The 20,951-nt window shown below is 37.4% G+C and overlaps 1 protein-coding gene across 1 annotated transcript in view; it reads right to left on the bottom strand.

Moving 5' to 3' along the window:
* sema6ba (sema domain, transmembrane domain (TM), and cytoplasmic domain, (semaphorin) 6Ba) overlaps positions 1–20,951 on the bottom strand; it is a gene marked incomplete at its 5' end in the record, with an annotated part of 55,224 nt that overhangs the window by 9,948 nt on the left and 24,325 nt on the right. Inside the window, 5 exons of the mRNA XM_081373441.1 lie at positions 141–218; positions 1,720–1,860; positions 5,872–6,051; positions 8,306–8,455; positions 9,341–9,472. Coding sequence (XP_081229567.1) covers positions 141–218; positions 1,720–1,860; positions 5,872–6,051; positions 8,306–8,455; positions 9,341–9,472 — 681 coding nt within the window. The remainder of the gene's footprint in view (positions 1–140; positions 219–1,719; positions 1,861–5,871; positions 6,052–8,305; positions 8,456–9,340; positions 9,473–20,951) is intronic.

Below are 20,951 nucleotides of genomic sequence, written 5' to 3' on the forward strand. Positions count from 1 at the left end.
AAATTTGAGGGTGACTCTATCGCCCCCTTGAGTTGAGGTTTGAATGCATGTTAGGTATGTACAATGAGCCAGCATGCTTGCAACGCTTTTGCCAAGCATTTATATTTGTGTAGAGGATGTTCATGGTTCATGGATCTGACCTGGTGCCTGGCCGCAGGAGTGAGCACGTACTTCCTCTGGTCCAGCCACAGTATGGATCTCTGGACGCAATGCAGTTTCTACACAAACACACACAATGTTATGTCAATGTTATTACAGAGGACTATACCGACCTCCTCTATAATGAATACAGAAAGCAAAACCAGAAAACATAAATCGTGATTTACAGAGATATACAAAGACTGAATGAACAGAGACAGACAAGACTGCATTCTCATTTTCTGATTGCCGTATCTGTCTCTCCAGCTCTCCAGTTTCACTTCTCTAAATATATATGCAATTATATTGTCACCATTATGTTGAGTTTTATTCAGTTCAAGGACTTTTAGTTTGTATTTCTTCAGTTCACGCCTTCCTTTGTTTGATTTCCCGCCACTCTTTAGTTACCATGGTCACGTCATTAGTTCATTTGTTCCAGCTGTGTTCTATTAATTACCTTGTTTAGTTCACTATAATCTTCACTATTTGTCTGGTCACGTTCACATTTAGTGGTGTTTGCTAACACGTGTAGTATATTAGCTATTAAACGACGTTTAGTTGGTTGTTCTGTTCCTGAGCATGTTCCTGTTCCTGAGATTCTGTTTTGTGTATATATGATATTGTTCTTGAAATTAAAGTTAAAGACTGCTGCACTTACATCCTGTTTCATCTCTGCTGCAACCAAAGCTGACATATATATAAAATAAAATATAAAAAAATTTAATTAATTAATAATAAAATCATATATATATAATATTTATGATATATATATATATATATATATATATATATAATATTATATATAATAATATTTATTATTTTTATTTTTTTTTTATTAATTATTTATTACATTTTTTTATTTAAACTATTACTCCTTCCTCATTACTGTAATGAAGAAAAAATCTCATATGCATGTGGATGTTTTACCCTTGACAACTCCTTAGTTATTACTTCAATATTCTTATGAAAATATGAATTTTTCATATGAATATTGAAATAAAAATTTAACGACAGAAACATACACATCATTTTCATTTCACAATTATGATTTGATACTTTATAATAAACAACACAATGCATTCTTAACGCAATGCATTTATTTATGCGAGTCTGTGCATGGAGGGAAATGAGGTTTGTGCCACCCATGGTAAAATGATGTGCGGGTGCAGGAGTCATTTAAACGAGCACATGGTGCTGCAGACGTACAAAGTGGATTGGAAAGACTTGAGTTGGTGCAGATGGTACGAGTGCGCTCACTGTACCACGTCCCGCAAGATGAGAGAGCATCAGCAGACTCAATCAAAGCCTCTACCATTAATCACGGCTGAATTACACCAGAGCTTTACTGCTACACAGGAAGAAACCGTTCCAAATGTGCCGTACGGGAGACGGGCCAGGAGAACTGTGTGTGTTGTCTAAAGGAAATTGTAAAAGCTGGGTCACAGTAATTTCAAAGCCGCTGATGAAGCAGTGTGCGTTTGGGTGGCACAGTTTACTTTAAGATGGAAAACGACAGCGCGTGTGTGAATGTGAGTGTGTTTAATCAGTGTACAGATTGAGTGTGTGTGTGTGTGTTCTTACTTCATGCATCTGGAGTGCAGTTGGCAGCGTGCGACAGGCACTCTCACCACACAGGAGTGGAAGGCCAGCAGGAGTGTGTGACTGGGTTTGTCCAGGGTCAGAGAGAGAGGCTGCCGTGCCTGTACAGAATCATCGCCGCACCTACACACACACACACACACACACACACACACACACACACACACACACACACACACACACACACACACACACACACACACACACACACACACACACACAAGAAAACCATCAATACAACCATTCCTCTACTTTTACAACTAAACACATCCTAGAACACGGATGCACACACTCATTAAAACCCTACATCTTCACATCAGCGTCTCCATGAGTCACGAGGTCATTAACGTACAGTATGACCACCCGTACTCAGCAGCTTGGCGGAGACGTTCAAACTCGTTTCACACGCGAAAAGGTTAGCCAATCATTACAGAGGTCATTTACATATAGAACTTGTATATGTCATTTTCATTTAGTCTAAAAGGTACAGTAGCAAAAAGGGGTCAGAGAGAGAAACTTCACTAACATACACAATTGTTCAGAACTTTGAGGTTGGTAAGATGTTTTAATGTTTTTAAAATAATGCTCACTAAGACTACATTTATTTGATCAAAAAACAGTACAGTAATATTGTGAAATATTGCTACAATTTAAACTAACTGTTTTCTATTCAAATATATTATAAAATTTAACTTATTCCTGTGATGGCAAAGCTGAATAATTATTCTTCTTATTATCAATGTTGAAGCAGGAGTCTTTATGAATATGAAGTTCGAAGAACAGCATTTCCTTGAAAAAGTTTTGTTTTGTAATAATGTAAAAAATCTTTACTGTCATTTTAAATTCATTGAATGCATTCTTCCAGAATAAAAGTTTATTTGTTCCCGAACTTTTTAACTGTTAATTTATGGACCAGACTATTTTCCCCAAACTGCATTACCTATTGAATTTCAATTGCTGCGTCTGAAATCGCATACTTCCTTACTATAGTACACTAAAAGAGTAATATGTCAAAATACATAGTATTTGAAGAACGCTAGGTGAAAACTCCCTGGATGACCTACTAATTCTGCCAGGATTCTGCGCATTTAATGAACATTTTACTATCCCATGAGGCCACGGGAGAGGATTTATGAATGGTAGTAAAGCGACACAACTGACGCTGATAGGTCACACATGATAATGACAACTAGGGGTGTTGAGATTAATCGATGCATTATTCGTCACATATGTGCATCGTGCTAGTGTAAAATGGCGGAGGGAGGTGAAACACAAAAGCGAGTAATAAAAAATGTGTGTTTGGATTTAAGTTGCGCTTGATGTTTGCTACATTCATGAAGTATACTTTCTTGGAGCAGATAAAATAATAAGGGAGTTCACATATCTGACTGCTTATATTCATTGACGAAAATGTAGGCATGTGCAGTAATATTGAAAAGTGAGGATATTGAATCGAATCGTTGACATGATAATCGTAATCGAATTTAATCACGAAACCAGTGATAATTCACACCCCTAGTAACAACATGGCGGATGTAGTACGTCTGAATTTCATTCATACTGCTCATATTCATACTATATACAACATAAATGTGGTACCTACCCAGACAGTATGCAATTTTGGATACATGGAATGGCTTGTAATTCAGTAAATTCAAACTCATGAACTGAAATTGGGCAAATTCTTAAATTCTGAGTTTTATCCAACTTGTGTTTACTTTCCTGATCAAATTCCCCCTTTCTCTTTCTCTGCAATAATCTCCTGTCATCTTTCTACTGTCTGTAAAAAGTGGCAAACAGCCCAAAAATACACACTAAAAGAGATTAAGTCAAAGTTGGTTTGTTTCCAACACACATTAACTGTCTGCTAATAAAGCATTAAATTACTGCAACATCTTTGATTAAATTACGACACCGGCATCTCAGAGAAACTCCTCAACAGTTGGTCCACAGATATCAGGCATGTAATCTAAACACTGATAAATAGCTCGAAGACAAATTAGACGCATTACAGGAAGTTGTGTGAGAGTTTTGGATGTCATCCAGAGAACACCTGAGGCAAGACAGAAGGTCAAGCAGACACAGTGATCTCTTTGTTTCAGGTGTGTGTGTGTGTGTGTGTTTCTCAGCGAGCGCTGCATCCAACTGAGAACCTTATCTCAACCGCCACACAACTCGCCTTCATGTCCCAGCATGCATCTCTCTGTTCTTCCTCCAGACAGGTATTGCCTTTCATCTTCAAAACCCCAGTCATGTTTTCATCCATCAGAGTGCCACACGCTCGCAAACACACACACACACACGCACACACACACATGCACTAAAATAATCAGAAATCCTGTTGAATCGTTTTACCTCCGTTTGCTTTTGAGGATATTTTTTTTGAGGTGCGGTGTGTTTGTTTGTGGATAAAAATCATGGATTTCTTCCTTCCATTGCATTTGATACTGAATATCTTTTTCTCTTTGACTGTGCGAAAGTTTTTAATCCAGGGCTAAACGTCATCAGTAAACAACTGTGGGAAACTGCTTGATAAAAATGGATTTTTCAAAATAAATTCAGTCTGGAAGCAGATTAAAGGACGCTAAGGACAAAAACAACTTGATCTCCCTTCCTTACTTTTTAAAGTCCGTGTCCAAATACTGAAACAAGTTTGTCTTATCGGGAAGGCAGGAGATGTATAGATCCATCTATAGATGTCGTATTCTTAAGGCCCGTTCATACCTATAACGATAACTATAATAACGTCCACACCAGCGGACAATATCGTTCTGTTATTCTAAGAGTGTGCTGCAGTTTTGTTGTGAATACATTTTCTGTTTAAATATGCAAATGAGGCATTATCTAATTAAATATGCATACATTTCCAGAATAGAAATCAGAACATAAAGCCAGGTTCACATAATTTTCACTTTTTTTATTTTTTATTAAATGTTAAATAAATATCAGGCAATTATATATTAACAAACCTCTCTGTAAAAACCTAGACGGGAATAAAACGGGAAAGTTTGTAATGCTGAAGTGGAGATTTCTGGCTCAGTGTACGAGAAAAACTCATTTCGAGAAAATGGCCTAGCATATATTTTAATTGAAATCTACATGTGATAGATAGATAAAGTGTAATAAAATAAACATCTAAAGGTCTAGTTCACTCACAAATGAAAATTCTGTCATTAATTTCTCACCCTCATGTTGTTCCAAACCCGAAAGACTTTCGTTCATCTTCGGATCAGAATGAAGATCTTTTTGAGGAAATCTGAGAGCTTTCTGTCCCTCCATTGACAGCCAACTACCACTTTGACGCTTCAAAAAGTTCATAAAGAGTAAAACGCAAAACTAATCCATTAAAATTGAGCAGTTTAGTCCAAATTTTCTGAAGAGACTTGATCGCTTTATGTGATGAACAGATTGAATTTAGTCTTTTATTCACATATAAACATTGATCAGCAAACATAAACTGAAGCTCAACCAAACCTGCTTGGTGCGCGAGAACAAACCTCTTGCTGAAGCTCAAACGTGCAGCGTAACACGTCAAGCGAATATGCTTGAGTCTCCGTTTACCACAACTGATGTGTGGTGAATAAAAGCCTAAATTCAAAGTGATCGTGTCTCTTTTTGAAAATTTGGACTAAACCGCTCAATTCATATGGATTAGTTTTACGACCTCGTTATGAACTTTTTGAAGCGTCAAAGTGGTAGTTGTATAGCTATCAATGGAGGGACAGAAATCTCTCAGATTTCATCAAAAAGATCTTCATTCTGATCCGAAGATGAACGAAAGTCTCACGGGTTTGAATTTGAAGTCTCACATTTTTGGGTGAACCAGCCCTTTAATTGTATGGCAGCTGAGAGAGCTCAATGTGCTGTAACTGATGAAAACACAATAGAAAAAAACACCAGCAAATTAAGAAAACGTTCTCATTAGTCTGATAACACGTGCATGTTTGCATGCGTTTTCTTCAGTTGCAGCGCGCTGAGTTCTCTCGGCCTCCGTATAAATGTATATTTTGGATGTTTTCTTACCACTAGTCTGACAGAAGAAAAGTAATGCAAGCAAGCAATAGCAAGCAAAATAGACCAAAACTGAACAGTGCCTGAAAAACAATAGTGTTTGAAGCAAAGAAATCTCATCACCTTTCAGGGTTGTAGCCCTCCAGCTCTTCCAGAAAGGTGTTGGTGTTGGAGTACTGGTTCTCCGGGCTGGGTGTGATGAGGAACTTGAGAACGGTTCCCCTGGTGGATCCAAGGAACACCACAGTTCGATTGCGGTAGGGGCCTGCCTCAGTGTCCACCACCATAGTGTTCAACTGGTACCTTAAAAGTGAGGAAAATAAAGCAATACGCACAGCATTATAGAAGCTTATTGCTTTTATAAAACAGTTGCAACATCAGTATGATGAAAGACAATAAAAGATATAATATAGTTCAACATCCTAACTGTAAGCTGTTTACAGTAGCCAAATAAAATAGTGCGTTAAAATAAACATGAAATTGCATTTGCAACCTATTTTGCAACCAAAAAGTGATATATTTCCAAGAGAAACATAATATTGAATAAGAAAAAGAATTTAACCCTGTATTATTTTCCCAACCCACATGGCCTAGTTTCGAGTCTGAGGAATAAGAGAGTCCTTTCAGAGGTAAAATCAAGTTATTACATTTTGAATAAAGCTTGCAAAGACATTTTTTTCTTTTCAATAACATTCATGAATTGTGAACATGTATAAGGAAAGTAAATACACCCTTATCTTGATTTTGTGTTTAACTTAGCTGGTGGTCACAGATATGTTTGTCATTTATTGTACAATAGCTTCAAACAAATCAGATTTTAGCACTGATGCTATCTGTTTTAAACAATTCTTGGTGTATAATTCTTAATACAGCTTAGGAAATAATTAAAAAGGGTTATGAGAGATTAGAGTTGTAAATACTCTCTCTGTTGAGACTTTAATTTGGATTAAAAAGAGCAAACACAGAGGAGTTTACGACAGCTCACACCAACTTTTCCTTTATGTGCACTTTTACTACTTTGCTGTAAGCTTAAAAAACCTGAGCTGACTATTTTTTTTCAAGCCATTCAAATCTAATTTGCATAATTCCAGCCTATGGTGTTCATTGATGACCCGCCCTCAAACACTGTAGTTGAGATGTAGGCCTGGAAAAGTTTAGTTTGTGTTGTCGACATGTCGAGAAGACACTGTTTTCTGTGCTGTGAAAGCAAGGATGAGGACTTGCACTGGAATTGATATGGGAAAACCGACGCCATTGTTACTGTTTGTATCACTGTGCATCAATAATAATAATAATTATAATTTATTACATTTATATAGCGCTTTTCTCGACACTTAAAGCGCTTTACATAGAAGGGGGGAATCTCCTCAACCACCACCAATGTGCAGCATCCACCTGGATGATGCGACGGCAGCCATATTGCGCCAGAACGCCCACCACACACCAGCTTACTGGTGGAGAGGAGACAGTGATGAAGCCAATCAGTATATGGGGAGGATTAGGAGGCCATGATGGACAGAGGCCACTGGGCAAATTTGGCCAGGATGCCGGGGTTACACCCCTACTCTTTCGAAAGACATCCTGGGATTTTTAATGACCACAGAGAGTCAGGACCTCGGTTTAACGTCTCATCCGAAGGACGGTGCTCTTTTGGCAGTATAGTTTCATAATATTGATATTAATATCAAGTGCTGAGAATGATCTGGAGCTGAAATTCAGATTTGGTAATGAGCGCTGTACATCTGACATGCGCTGTAACCGGTAGACGGGTCAAAACAGACTGGGCCATATGACCAATCAGAGCAGAGACTGATTCAGCGAGACTGATTCCTTTATCTGTTTCAGACACTGTGAGAAAAGAGTTGACGCTGCAATGTATATTATGATAAAATCAAGGTTTTTGACCCTGGATGCATGTAAAACTTCAAAACAAAGACATTCAATCTGTAGAAGACCTTCAAAACAAAATTATCAACCTTTTAAATAGCATAATACAGGCACTTTAAGTCAAAATGGTCTGTTATTGAATATCAATCAAAAATCCACCTTTTTCCCCCTCACCAGAGTACCACTCTCCTTTGTGACAATTTACCTCTAGTTATCGTGAAAGGACCCAGTGGCCATTTCAATACAATTTTAAAAAACAGTTTATTGCTTGATTTTTTCTCCTTGCAGAGAACATTTTCTTCGGTTACTCAGAAGTAATGAGTCTGAAGGCCTCAGGCAATTTACCCTCTGCAGAAGCACTACTGGAGTTATAGTTTAACTAAAGTTTTTCCCTCACTAACCTTGAGACACTGTAGCAGCGCTCTTAACAGGATTGTTGACAGAATGATGTCCTTTGAGTATCAGTGCTGCAAACATTAGCCATACTACAGCAGAGCTTGGGCTTTGATTCCTGAGATTTCAACCAATTTCAGTTAAAGCAGCACAGCTTTTAGGAGGCCTTGAGAGTTTCGCTTCACCTTTTCAAATCTCAGCAACACACTTCATATAACAAGCATCCTGGGGTTTATTGATCGTTTTTTTCTGTGTTCCGTAGGTCTATGCATCGTACCGAACCATGGTCTTGACTATCCAGGGTCTGTGTCCGAGCAAAGGAACTGCTTCGTCCATCAGAGGATGAGTTTTGATGAAGTTCAGCACTTCATCGGGAAGAGCGTTGGAGGAGCTGAATCTCGAACCCTGGACAGCACATCCTCCAGGCCTAGAAAAGTAAAAGAACCACATTCACGGTTTTAAATGTCCAAACCAAACACTCACTATTTGATAGAGAGACAGAGAGACAGACAGACAGAATGAGATAGATAGATAGACAAAACGACAGACAGACAGATAGACTGACAGATCAACAGACATACAGTACAGACAGATCGAGAGAGATAGATAGACAGAACGACATATATATAGACCGACAGACAGAACGACAGATAGAACGAGAGAAATAGATAGACAGAACGAGATAAATAGATAGATAGATAGATAGACAGACAGACAGAATGACAGCAGACAGAACGAGACAGAATGACAGATATATAGACCAACAGAAAGATAGATAGACAGACAGACAGAACAAGAGAGATAGACAGAATGACAGACAGACATAGACAGATAGGTAGATAGACAGACAGACAGATATATAGACTGACAAAACGACAGACAGATCGACATACAGACAGACAGAACAACGACAGAAGAAAGACAGATAGATAGATAGATAGATAGATAGATAGATAGATAGATAGATAGATAGATAGATAGATAGATAGATAGATAGATAGATAGATAGATAGATAGATAGATAGATAGATAGATAGATAGATAGATAGATAGATAGATAGATAGAACAACAGACAGACATAACGAAACAGAACAACATATATAGACTGACAGACAGAACAGGACGGAACGACAGACAGATAGAAAGACACACAGAACGACAGATATATAGACTGACAGACAGAACGACAGACAGAACGAGAACGAGAGATAGACAGAACGACAGACTATAGATAGATAGATGAATGATAGAACAACAGACAGACAGAACAATAGAACATGATAGATACTAGAAAGATAGAAAGATTGATACCTGGGTTTCGGCACCAGTTCATCAGGTACGGGTGTCCATATGGATTCTGGAGATTTCTGCTCTTTGAATCTGCCCTCAAACACACGTGCCAGCTGCTGCATGTCAAACGCACACACCGCCGAGCCGGGGATGCTGGGTAGACACAGAGTTCCAAGAGGGTCAAGACACATCACTGATCCAAACCACACTTCAAACACACACATACAGTCCCACAGAAGCACACACACGCTGTTACCCTAAGCCAAAGTGACATGTCACAACAGGACTATTCGATTTACTGCATCTGACAGACTAATCGACCAATCTGCCTCTACAGCATCTCATTATAGTGTCTCGACAGCCACTCACATCAGATTAATAAAAGCTCAAGTGCAAATTAAGGCTATTTTAAAGCACGCAGGCTATAGTATAAATATAACAATATACACATGGACTGCTTTATGGCACTTTCATGGTGCTTTGTAGTCTTCTGGAGCTTGATTCTTCAAAATATTCTTTTGTTTTTGAAAGAAAAAATACGTGTCTTGGGAAAGACATGAGGGTGAATAAATGATGACAGTTGTATTTTTTTGGGGGGGGGTGAATTCTTCCTTTTAAAAGCAAAAACTGAGAGAAAACATATATCAGCACAATATTATAGCTTGTTGCGCATTAAAATACAAAGGAAATCGTAGATCAGTCAAACACAGAAGGAAACTGTAAAATGACCTGCCAGGATGGGCAAGTGTTCTCACTGGCTGAACAGCCTAATGTTGTGTGTGTGTGTGTGTGTGTGTGTGTGTGTGTGTGTGTGTTCTGGTCTGCAGGTGTTCACCATGTGTTCCAGGGCAGCTTGTCTCTCTCTCCAAACAGTGGGAGTTCAGATGGACTGTTGAGGAAACTTGGATCCTCTTATCTGTCCAGATTTCAGCTTTCAGGCAAAACAACTAATCTTATCAAAAGGCTAGTAGTGAACTGAATGGCATTCAACTTTATACAAAATATGAAATAATCAATTCTAGTAAAATTAATACTTAGAATTATACACTATACCATTAAAGGTTGGGATCAGTCTTTTGAAAGAAATTAATAAGGTTTATTGAGTAAGGATGCATTAAATTGCATTAAATAATTGTTATATTGTATATATACATTGTATTGTATATATATTGTATATATATTGAATATGACATTAAAGACATTCATAATTTTACAAAATATTTCTATTTCAATAAATGCTTTTCAGCTTTCTATTCATCAAAGAAGAATTGATAATAAGAAATGTTTCTTGAGCAGCAAATCATCATATTAGAATGATTGGATCATGTGACTGAAGACTGGAGTAATGATGCTGAAAATTCAGCTTTGATCACAGGAATAAATTACATTTTAAAATAGATTAAAATAGAAAACAGTTATTTTAAATCATAATAATATTTCACAATATTACGGTTTTGACAGAATTTTTTTTTATCAAAAAATGTAGGTTTTTTTTAAAAAAAAAATCTTACCGAACTTTGAATAGTAATGTAAAACAATTTTCAATTGTAAATTTATACAGGTAAAATGATCTAAACAATCTCTAGTAAAATAATAAAAAAAAAAAAAAAAATTAAATGATTTAAATTTCTTAATATATTAGATTTATACATTTTAAAAGATGGAAATCATCTTTGTTTTTTTGTTTTGTTTTGAGCAGATGCTACTATTTTAACCGTGTCCTCTGGTGCAGCTACCTTCTAAAAAGCAATAATTCGATTACAATGTGGGAGCATTGTTTTAATTATATTATTATTATTATTATTTTAAGACTAAAATTTCTGACTATTACTCTTCCCAGAGCTTTCAAGCTACAACCACTAATTGGACCAGGCCTTCAGACTGTTCTGACTCGTTCATAATAAATGGATAGGTTTTTACTTGTCCTCAATTTCACTTTTCTTTTGCAAAAACCTCTTAACTAAGAAAACATCCATAGTGACATTCTCTTCCAGGAAATTTTTGGAGGGAGAACAACAGCCCAAACATGTGCAAATCAACAAGGGATTAATTACAGAAATCAGTGTGATAATAACAACATGTTAAAAGAAAAAGGGGAAAAGCAACAGAATGAGACTGTAAATCACAGGATGTTGGGCTGGGTTTGAGGTCACACATGGTCCCGTCAGCTGCTCTGAGAACGTGTGTGTTTGGACCGCGGCGACAGATTTGGCGAGTTCTGTCTGGTGTCCCGCTGGAACTGGAGTGAGAGGGCTTGTCTACACCCCTCACCTGACACCAGACCTGCTGAGCCAACGCTGGACAGCATTTGGCCAATTCTGGACTGAAAATGATCTAAACCTCAATGTCCTTTATCGTAAATGACAGTGTTTTGGCAAATCCAATTCCCTGCACCTCCAACAAAACTCAAAGAGTGCCTCAAACAAAGCAAACTGTCTTACATAGACTTGATAATACAAACCCTGAAAACTTTGGTAAATCCATTAAATAATTCATCCTCAAAAACCTGTGACCCATGACTTGTGGAAGTTTATATACATACAATAAATAGATAGATAGATAGATAGATAGATTTGGTTACCACCATTCTTAAAAATACATTATTTTGTGTTCCGCATAGAAAGAAAGAAAGAAAGTCATTCAGGTTTGGAACTACACGAGGTTGAGTAAATGATGACAGAATTTTCATATTTGGGTGGACAATGGCAGCCTACTAGGTTTAGAGCTTATGATTACATAGATTACCAAGCTGCATTTTTATAATCATACACAGAAAAGAAAACCAATAGAATCATTCAGGGAATATCATTTTGATACAAGCTTGAGTTTAACACAATAGCTACATTATCCTGATCACAATGAGAGCGCAAATGACAGAACAGAGTCCTTCCACCTTCCAGTGACTAAATAAAAATGAAGTAGATAAGACAGTTGCAGGGCAATCATCGCATTCGGATATGATGAGGTCTGCTCATTCAGTTCTAATCATTCCATTTCTGCTCAATTCCACTCTAATATTCCCCACTAATAGATACACGGAAAATATGGAGTCTGATCTGTTAAATTAGGGCTACTGGTAATTGAAGGGCTTTGGGAATGAAGGGTCTCATTTGGAAAATTTGGAAAATGCAGGCAGATTGATGGACAGAAACGGCGCAGTGGGCATGGTGTTAATGGACTGATTTGGAGATCGGCCTGAGCCCGCCGCCTGCCACCCTTATGGAGGACATCTGTGCCAAAGATTACACCAAATTAACAGAGATGTCACTGGATGTCATCTTCCTCTCCGTCTCCTTTACCACCTCTCCTGTGCTTCCCTGAGTGGCGCAACCTTATAATTACCTCAACTATTTAAAAGAATAAAGGGACAAACAGCGCTGTTCTGCAAGAGCCATTAGTGCACTGACAGCTCACTCATTTTATCTCAGAAGGTGAATGTAATTAAAGAATAACACAATGATGGCACACTGTGACGTTTTAGTAGTGCTTGCTAAGACAAACATCACTATTATTAGTTCTCATAAATAAAAGTATAGTTCGCCCAAAAATGAACATTCTCTCATCATTTACTCACCCTCATGTTGTTCCAAACCTGTATGAGTTTCTTTCTTCTGCAGAACACAAAATTGAAGTACATATTAAGATATTTTGAATACAAAATGTTTATTGAGCAGCAAATCAGCATATTAGAATGATTTCTGAAGGATCGTGTGACTGGAGTAATGATGCTGAAAATTCAGCTTTGCATCACAGGAATAAACTAAATTTTTCAAATAAAAAACAGTTTCTTTAAATTGTAATAATATTCCACATTTAATTTATTTTTTTACTGTATTTTTCATCAAATAAATGTAGCTGTGGTGAATTGATAAAAATCTAACTTTTTTTGTATAAAAATGTGTCGTCCGCTATTGCCTGACACAGGCAGACGGGGTCCGAGTGGAAGCCATTTTGAGAACACCACTTAAGCCAATAAGCTGTTAGAAGTTTGTGGCCTCCAACTATAATCCAGCCAATGAGCTGTCAGATGTAGTGAACTACAGCCTTGTAAACCTCAAGCTAGACAAACGAGCTCTACTTTCACCCTGTTCTCTCTGGCATGCGGCCCTGGTCGCCTATCGTCCACTACTTTAAAGGCTTTCTGGCGCTGTGCCTGTGTAACTGACCAGCCCAGTGGGCTTGAGGTGAACGGGCCAAGATCACCTCATCACACAAAGCTCTGCAGCAAAGCCTCTCGCGTCCAATCGAGAAAGGAAACGACGGGGGTCTGAGAAATGAGGACTAAATGAGAAAAATGGACACGGAAGAAAGCAGGAGGGACTTCATGCTGTTTGTACTTTGGCATAGAAGCTCAGCCATAACTCTAGAGTGAGTACATAGTAGCTCTCCTTTCAGATGATGCCAAACTACTGTGAAAAATTATAAAAATGAAATTAAAATTTTATTTAAAGTATTAGTAAGGTATTCAGTTAGATTTGTGCCATTTTATTTTTTTGTACAATAGTATTTATGTATTGTGATTATTATGATGTGGATTATAATAATCATAAATATAGCCGCAAGCAGCAATGTGGGGGCAAGCACCCCAAGCAGAGCAAGCATTGTAAGCACAATAAATTCAGTATGTACAGCAAGCATAACAATCACAGCAAGCTCATCAAAACTCATCACATGCTCTACAATGTGAATCACAAAAGGACAAAATACTATTCGAATTTTTTTATATAATTGCACTGTATGTTATATTTAATAAGTTCAGATAGATCATGGTTCCAATAAAGCATACAAATTTACATTTCGATTGATCAAAGTTTGTCCGAGACACAGCCTCTGAACCAGTTTTGCATCAACCTCGTTTGGTTTAGTGCATCGCAACTTTTGGGCAAAGATTGGAGGTAACACTTTAGTTTAGGGTCCAATTCTCACTACAAACTAGTTGCTTATTAGCATGCATATTACTAGGATATTGGCTGTTTATTAGTTCTTAAAAAGCATATATTAATGCCTTATTCTACATGACCTTATTCTACATCCCTTATTCATTCAATTCCTACCCAATACCAAAACTTAACAACTTACAAACTATTAATAAGCAGTATCTAGGAGTTAACTGAGGCAAAGGTCGTAGTTAATAGTTAGTTAATAGTGAGAATTGGATCCTAAACTAAAGTGTGACCAAATCGGTTAAGCCATTTCTGTGCGGCTCGGTCCAAAGATCACCTGAGCCAATTTTCGTAAGAATTGGGCAAAATTTGAAGGAGGAGTAGGAAAAATATAAAATACTGTACTTTTCAAAATGGCCACTACTGTAACAGGCAGAGTTTAAGTTGGCAAGGCTGTGTGTTACAGTGATTTGTACCATGATTTACCTGAGGTAAAAACACTGTAACGGACAGTCTCTCGTGGCTTATTGTGTAATTATTTATTCTCATGGAGGGAATAAAAACAAAACAAAAAAAAACAACAGCAGCCACCATCCACAAATAAATAATTGTATATTTCAGAAAATATAGGCACAAAAGAATGAAAACGTTTCCATTTCAAGACATTTTCTCCTCAAACATCCAACTTCTCATTAATCTTGACCACTTTCCTTTCTCAATGGCTGTCCTGGAATTTGCTCTTTCCTATTTTAAAAAATGACCACATCTAGCAGAGCAGATATAACACCAAAAACATTCCACTGGAAGTTGATGACGAAGCTCATTTTTATTCTAATCATACGAACACAATGAGAGGTAATCTACTGAAAACGGCCCTCATCATCTGCCTGATGGACTGCAGTATATCATACTGAACGCACACTTACCCGTGGAGCCTGGAAGACTAGTGAGAGCTCTTTCAGCGTGTTACGAGCTCTCGGGAGCGACACAAAGAGCTGATAGAACAACATTTGGGCTGGTTTTATGATGTACTTGACTGTTTATCCATTTAGCTCAGAACAGACCAATTCATTCCCTTTCATAAACCCACAAACTCAGATTATCGGCTGGTTGTTGTACAGTATCTTCTGCCATATCTCTCTGTCTCTTTGTCTCTCTCTATCCCTTTATTTTGGGTCTACAGTATGCAAATATCTATTCTCTATTGGGAGTTATTTTAAGCGGGGAAAAAATTGTGTTGTTTCAGTAGGCATGCAGTGCCAAAGCAGCGTGTTCAAGTCAATGTGGAATTCAACGTCAAATCTTTTGTTTTTCGCTTGTTCCAGTGATCATTTATTCAGAGGTATTTCCAGGCATGCTGTGGAACTGTATAACCGCTCTGTGATACGACAAGGATACATTTTATATCTACTGTATGTTTCAATCACACGTGGAGTTCTTAAAGTATTAGATACTCAGTTTAGATTTTTGAATTGATATGCCACCATTTGCTCGGAGGGCTTTCAGTTTCCACAGAGATATAAAATGTCACAAAAAGTGTACACACCTCTAGTGAGAGTGTTTCATCTCTCACCTCTCGTGCAATTCAGCCTGTGGTCGTGGTTATGGCATCAGATGGTAATACCATGGTACTTTGTGAGATAATTATCATAAACAAATTATGGTGGTCATTAACCTGCCTGTCAGCAAATGAGAGTTAGAACAAAGACTTTGGTTACTCTATATATTACAGTATTGCACTTAAATGTCCTTCCTTACAGTGTATTTACCTGTACTGGCTAACTACATGGGTTAAGGTTAGGTTCAGAGGTAGGTTCAGGGTTAGTACCTAGTTATTGTAATTACTATAATACATACATAGTATGTACACAAGGAACAGGGCTGTAAAATAAAGTGCTACCAAGACTTTATTCATAGAAAGATGGTACACTCATATTACTTGGTTGAATGGGAGAAAGTGCACATTTCTCTAGATGTATACAGACACACACAAAGACTGTTTATAGCACTTCACTTTCTCTGACTCTCGCTCTCTTTGCACATTTTGACAGATGTCACAACTGCTACTGTATTCTACAGCACAATATAATCTGGCCATTTCCAACCCCCTGGAAAGCAGATCAGTGTTTTGCCCATTGTTAAAATGTGTTTATGGCGATTATTAACATCCCTGCTAACTGAATTTTTGACAGTCTTATTCCTGAGACAATCAAACTCTCACAACTCTTCGCTTTGTCTTTCTTCTGGAGAGAAAAAAAAAAAAAGCCCTTTTAGGCAGACTATCAAAAGAACAAAATCCAAATTGCCTTGAAATTGGATTCATTCGTGCTGCTCGGGTTCAAAACAGACTAATAAGAAGCTAAATCACAGAGGAACGAGCGTACGTGCGTGTGTAGAACCGTTTTCCATTTCCCTTCAATTTAGTTATGTTTCCTAATCTTTACACATTTACGGTGCGAATGTCACAAAAACATGTCCAGATCATATTTCACCACCACAAAAAGAAATAACATTTTGCTTAAAGGAAAACAAGCCTATTTTAGGACATTATTTTAATTACAGTTAAGAACTTCACCCTCGTTACCATAATAAAAAAATAACATTCTCATAACCGTATAATTACTGAGAATTTTGGTGGCATTTTTTTGTGCTTAAATGTCATGTCAAATAAAATAATAAAATAAAGTACAATGAACAAAAATAAATAAATGCAAATTCATAAATAATAAATAAATAAATAACAAAAATACAAATAAATAATAATAATTAAGAAATAAAAAATTATTAAAAATAATAATTAATAAAACATATTTTTTTTACATTAAATCACATTACATTTTTTACATTACAATTACATTAAAACATTAAAATTAATATAAAATATAGCTGCGAGCAGCGATTACGGGCCCAAGCCAGTGGCACCGCAACCCCGGTGCCTTTAGTTACCTAAAGGCACCGGGGTGGCAGTACCGCCGGCTTTGGCCCTTCATCGCTGCTCGCAGCTATATTTTTATATATATATATATATATATATATATATATATATATATATATATATATATATATATATATATATATAAAAGACCAAAAATATTACTTGACTTACCTTATTCTGATTTTATGATACACTCAAAATATTCCACAACAAATCCTTTAAATTTAATGTAAAAATAAAAATGAAAGAAAGCAGTGTTGGGCTCACGTAACCCTCTCATTACAATCAAAATGTTTCAACATTTGCGATGTATTTGGATGCTAAACTATTCTTTATTATAGGCTTTGTTCTTCACTCATGTTCCAATATCAACGGAAAAAATCATCCTCTTCACAAGCGCAAAAATGTGCTTGGAAACATCACAGTGGAGCGGTGCTTACTGTGAATGTATGAATTGTACTACTGACTATTTAGAGCAGTGTAATTTTTATATGTTTGGTTGACTATTTTATTATTATATTTTATGAAGGCTATAATGAACAGGCTGCGATGTCAAGATTACAATGCTGGAATGTGTGTGTGTGTGTGTGTGTGTGTGTGTGTGTGTGTGTGTGTGTGTTCATGTTTTTCTATCCCGGTGGGGACTTCAACCTGAATGCACACAGACTCATGGGGACTCGTGTCACAGTGGGGACCTAAATAGAGGTCCCCATGGGTAAACAAGCTTATAAATCATACAGAATGAGTCTTTTTGGAAAAGTAAAAATGCAGAAAGTTTTCTGTGATAGGTAGGTTTAGGGCTAGGGTTAGTGTGAGGAGATAGAATATACAGGTTGTACAGTATAAAACCATTAAGTCTATGGAGAGTCCCAACAAAGATAGTAAACCGTGTGTGTGTGTGTGTGTGTGTGTGTGTGTGTGTGTGTGTGTGTGTGTGTGTGTGTGTGGCGTGGGTGCGATTGAACAGTGGACACATAAAAACATTCTCCGTCATTATACAGGACGACATTCAAACTGCAAAGTGTTAACTTATATTTGTGTACAGTCGCAATAAAACACAACATTGTGCTTTTGTAAAATAATTTCAAGCAATCCTCCCCCCAAAAGGTGCTAATTTTAAAATTAAACTAAAATGCTCATATTAGCGATTTAAAACGGTGCGCATCCACGGTGAGGAACGAGCAGAACAGAGTGAACGTTTTTCAGTTAATTCCTACTTCCATAGGAATTCATTTGAAACGCTCGCTCAACCACTATCAATGTCATTGCGGACAAACATATTTTACTTTCGTTTTTAAGTTGGCAATTCAAAAGCCCCCAGCGGTGTTACACGTCGATTAACCGGTGGGAAAATATCCTCAGACACATACCTAATAAATGTATATTTAAATACAATATTGGCCTACCTGGTAAAAAGTTTTATATACTATTTTGATGTCCTTTTGGACACAAGAGGGCAGTATAGCCCTATGTTTGCTTTTTTGTTTAACCAAATAGCACTAAATAGCCTGTTTTTAACTTTTTCATTCTTCTTGAATTGCAAAAACAGAATAAAATGGGTTTAGTTGTGATATTTGTATACTTTTATATAGAAATAAGTGGTATATAATTACATTTTTAGAAGATTTTTAGTGTTTCCTTTTTGGACATTACTTTAATCCCTTGCCATAGCAAAACCGTTTGAGATATTTATTATCCAATCACAATTTAGCATATTTAATGTATTTTCATCATGTTGAAAAAGTTTGGTGGGAATAAAATAAACAGTTTAAGAGGAGTGGCTAAAAATTCAGAGGCTGATTTTGCAAAAAAAATCCACATTCAGACCAAAATATCTGACTTCCTGATGGCCGGAGCTGATGAATGTAAATTAGAAAGTTGTCCGGCTTGATAAGTTAGTTAAAACTAACCCCCCCACTTTTGTCAAAAGCATGTTGAAAGTGACACACTTCCTGCTGCCAGTTGGTGGCGCTATAACTTTGACTCACAATAGCTACATCCATCTAATCGGCCTCTTACCACGAACACACTGCTGAAGTTTCATCAAGATCAGTTAATGTATGCAGAAGTTATTCCACTTCCGTGTTTCTCTTTTCTCGCCATAAATTCGATTCCTCGCCACAGCCAAACCGTTCGAGATATCAAAAATCCGTCTGCAATTTAGCATCCTCAAAGTCTTGACTACATGCACAACGAGTTTGAAGGGGACACGGTGAATTTTCTAGGAGGAGTATTTCACATTCCACAGCAAGCATTTTCCAAACAACCCATAATAGCCGACTTCCTGTTGGGCTGGCGTAAAACTTGACCGGGGTAAAGTTGTTCGGCCCGATGAGATCTATATGTGTACCGAGTTTCATATTAATTCATGCGAGCGTGTTTGATATATGGATCAAGTTTTAGAACCCCGTTCAAGGGGGCGCTGTTGAGCCCCCCAGCCACGCCCGGGTACCAGCTTCAGCCCGGCCCTGATGGCCGTGGGTTCTGACCTGTGTGCAAAGTTTCAAGAGTTTTTGAGCACGTTAAGGACCCCAAAAGCCCCTGAAACTTTGATTAACAATATAAAAGCAATAGTCAAATCCCCCCTCCCCTCACACACACACAAACACAGAGAGAGGGAGAGAAAATTCTTCAGAAAATCCACATTCAGACCAAAATATCTCTCTTCCTGTTGGTCGGAGATGGTTCATGTAAATTAGAAAGTTGTCCGTCTCGATGAGAACAATACACATACCAAGTTTTGTGATTCTAGGAAAAACTAAGCCCCCATTTTTGACTAAAGGTGGCGCTACTGAGCCATTCCACCACGCCCGTTTCTGAAACTTTGCACATGTCTACGGGCTAATAAATGTGATGTGTCTGTTGAGTTTCATGCAATTTCAAGTATGTTAAGAGTCTCAAAAGCATCAAAAAATAATATTAAAGTTTGATGTGTTGCCACGGCAACAGTATCTAAGATATCAATAATCCTTTCACAGGTTTACATCTGCCGTGTGTCTACATTGTACACATAAAGTTTGAAGCAAATCGGGTAAAAATAAGACACTGATTTCAAAGCATTTTGAAAGTGATGTACTTCCTGCTGCCTGTTGGTGGCACTATAACTTTGACTCACAATAGTCACATCCATGTGATCGGCCTCTTACAACGAACACACTACTGAAGTTTCATCAAGATCAGTTAATGTATGCAGAAGTTATAACACACTTCCTGTTTCATTTTTTCGCCATAAATTTGTTTCCTCGCCACGGCCAAACCATTCGAGATATCAAAAATCCGTCCGCAATTTAGCATCCTCAATGTCTTGACTTCATGCACACCGAGTTTGGAGGCGAATCGATGAATTCCCTAGGAGGAGTACATTAAATTCCACAGCATACGTTTCCAAACAACGCTAAATAGCCAACTTCCTGTTTGGCTGGCGTAAAACTTAGAGCACGAAAGTTGTTCGGCCCGATGAGATCTATATGTGTACCGAGTTTCATATTATTACATGCAAGCGTGTTTGATTTATGGACACGTGTTTGGATCCCGTTCCAGGGGGCGCTGTCGAGCCCCCCTGCCACGCCCGGGTACCAGCTTCAGTCCGGCCCTGATGGCCGCGGGTTCTGACGTGTGTGCAAAATTTCAAGAGTTTTCGAGCATGTTAAGGGCCCCAAAAGTGCCCGAAAGGTTGACAAAATAATAATAATAATAATAATAATAATAATAATAATAATAATAATAATAATAATAATAATAATAATAATAATAATAATAATAATAATAATAATCCTACCGGAAACAATAGGGCCTTCGCCCTTTCAGGGCTTGG

This window comes from Scardinius erythrophthalmus (assembly GCF_964197995.2).
Source record: "Scardinius erythrophthalmus genome assembly, chromosome: 9".
Taxonomy (NCBI): domain Eukaryota; kingdom Metazoa; phylum Chordata; class Actinopteri; order Cypriniformes; family Leuciscidae; genus Scardinius; species Scardinius erythrophthalmus.